We start from the raw sequence: 2,378 nt of genomic DNA on the forward strand, positions 1-2,378 counted from the left end.
CAAAAAACTGTGCAGCCACCATGTATTAGGACAACTAACATTAGCTAGTCAATTCTGAATCGAATAGCCAACAGTTGGAGCTCCAGCAACGAAACGAGTGGGGTTAAAGAGGAATTGGTTACAATCAACTTTCCATTTAGTTTCACAGAAAAGCTGTTCATTTTACAAAGTGCACTTGTGAAGCTGGAAAATCTGCCTACTCAAAACCCGACTTTGGGCGGTTGGGCTTGAGCGCCTGTGAAAAAAAAAGTTGCGGTTGCAACTCGCAGCCCGTGAACTTTAGCCGACTTAGAGCTGACAAAAGCAGCAGTCTTTAAAGAGTCCAACACATTCCTGACCAAACAATAGTCACAAAGGAAACTCCCCTCCCCCCACACTGCGAGGAGGGTTAACCCCATCGTGGACCAGGACAGCAAGAAAACGAACCCACCGGCAAAATTAATTTAAATAACCTTTTTAATTCGTTTAAATTACACCATTCATATAACAGGAAGAACAAACAGTACTACAAAAATACAACGGAGTGTAAGAGAACAGTTTTTTTCCTACGTCTTTATAGAACAAAGACAACCTCAAATACAGAAACGTGTTCACTCTGACTGGGAGTCCCATGTAAGGCTCAAAAAGAGCACATTAAAGGAGGGGGGGTGGAGAATGGCAAGTAACTTCCACTGACTCAGCAAGAGTGGTGTTTGGTTTTAAAAGTGTTTCAGATATATGTAAAATAGTTTTATAAAACAATTCGAAACTCTCACTGCCTTTCCAAAGGACTTGCGAAATTAACACTAATCAAAAGTAAAAAGAAACAGGAACTCCTCCCCAAACCTGCCTGGACCCGTCTCTCCCCCACAGGCAGCATTTCCTCATTGTGAGTGATGGATTAAGCTGCTCTCCACGTGGTTGTCTGAGAGGCGCCTTTTAGGGGGAAAGAGGGTGAGATACTCCCAACCCTCTCCTCCCTCGAAAGGACGGAGAAAAAACCCCAACTGGGCTCTCCCGCTACCAAAATAAAGAAATGCATCTCAGAAGGCGACAATCGCCCTGCTCCAGGAGCCCATACTGCCCAGTACTTGGTCACAGCAGATCTGCCCACTCTCCCCCTCACTCTCTCCCTTAGTCAAGAGCCCAGAGAAACTGGAACCGAAGATGTTGATGAGACTGGAGACGTTGGAGGAGGTCTCCATCTCCTCCTCTTCTGGCTGGCTGCTGGCCTTGAGGACCACCAGCTCCCCTTGCTCAGTCCTGGCCCTTTTGAGCGGGCTGGCGGGCTCCGCCCCCTGCTCGGGGCTCCTCCTCTTACGGGTGCAGCTCGCCTCCGGCTCCCGGCTCGTTCTCCGCTCCGGCCGCCCCGGGCTGCCAGCTGCAGCCGGGCAGGGAGCGGGGGGCTCCCGGGTGGTCCTGTCCTCCGCCAGCCCCTGCTGTGTGGGGGGCTGGGGGTCAGTCCTGTCCGCCTCGAGCCGGCTGAGGGGCTGCTGCTGCTGCTCAGGGTCAGTCCTCTGTCCCTCAGTCCAGCTGGGAACCTGTTGCTCCGAGTTGCTGCTTTCCATTTCAGTCCAGCTGGAAGCAGGCTCCTTAGTGTCAGTCCTGCCCGTGTCAGTGCAGCTGGGAACCTGCCCCCGACAGTCACTGCCTTCCAACTCAGTCCAGCCGGCAGTCTGCTGCTGGGAATCAGTCCTCCTCCTGCTCTCCACCTCTGCCCAGCTGGGAGGCTGCTCCGTGGGCGTCTCGCCCGCCCTCCTGTCCGCCCAGCTCTCTGCGGGCTTGGCCAGCAGTAGGTGCTGCTGCTGCTGTTGTTGCTGCTGTAGGTAGAGCTCCTCCTGCTCGCTCAGGTAGACCTGACGGGCGCTCCTCAGCACCAGGGACACCAGCAGGTTCTTGTGCAGCTTGATGCCGCCCCTCTGCACCCGGGACGAGTAGATCTTGCCCAGGGAGATGGTCATGATGCGGTGCGCCTCCACTTTGAACTCCATGATCCGGCGCCCGGAACCCAAGACGCTTCCTCCTCCTCCCGGAGAGCACCGACCGGCAGCGGGAAAGAGGAACTTAACCGGGGCGATTGCAGATCCCACCTGAACGATTAGTCGATCCCTGTTATAGTGAGAGGGTGGGTTTTGTATGTCTGGGGCGGGGACGGGGGGGGTGGGGGGAAAGAAAGGGTGATATTTCAAAGGGGGGAATATTAATTATTGCCTTTGCTCTGTATCAATACTCCTGCTCCACCGCCGCCGCTCCGGGAAATAGTAACCGTTTAAAAATAGCCCGCTATTTATACCCCCCGGCCCACGCGACGTTGGCCAATCAGCACCGCCGCAGGCGTTCCAACCCCGCCCACCCCGCCTGGTCTCAGCCAATCGCAGCCCGAGCTGGCCGCAGCTTTA

The 2,378-nt window shown here is 54.7% G+C and overlaps 1 protein-coding gene across 1 annotated transcript; it reads right to left on the reverse strand.

Annotated features, from left to right (window-relative positions):
• Positions 1-438: 438 nt before the first annotated feature.
• Positions 439-2,158, reverse strand: ier5 (immediate early response 5). The gene has a single exon (XM_080196643.1). It carries the CDS (start codon positions 1,968-1,970, stop codon positions 1,023-1,025), a length of 948 nt encoding a protein of 315 aa, XP_080052769.1. The 5' UTR covers positions 1,971-2,158; the 3' UTR covers positions 439-1,022.
• Between the last annotated feature and the right edge of the window lie 220 nt (positions 2,159-2,378).

This window comes from Carcharhinus amblyrhynchos, chromosome 9 (assembly GCF_965287045.1).
Source record: "Carcharhinus amblyrhynchos chromosome 9, sCarAmb.v2.hapA, whole genome shotgun sequence".
NCBI classification, from domain to species: Eukaryota; Metazoa; Chordata; class Chondrichthyes; order Carcharhiniformes; family Carcharhinidae; genus Carcharhinus; species Carcharhinus amblyrhynchos.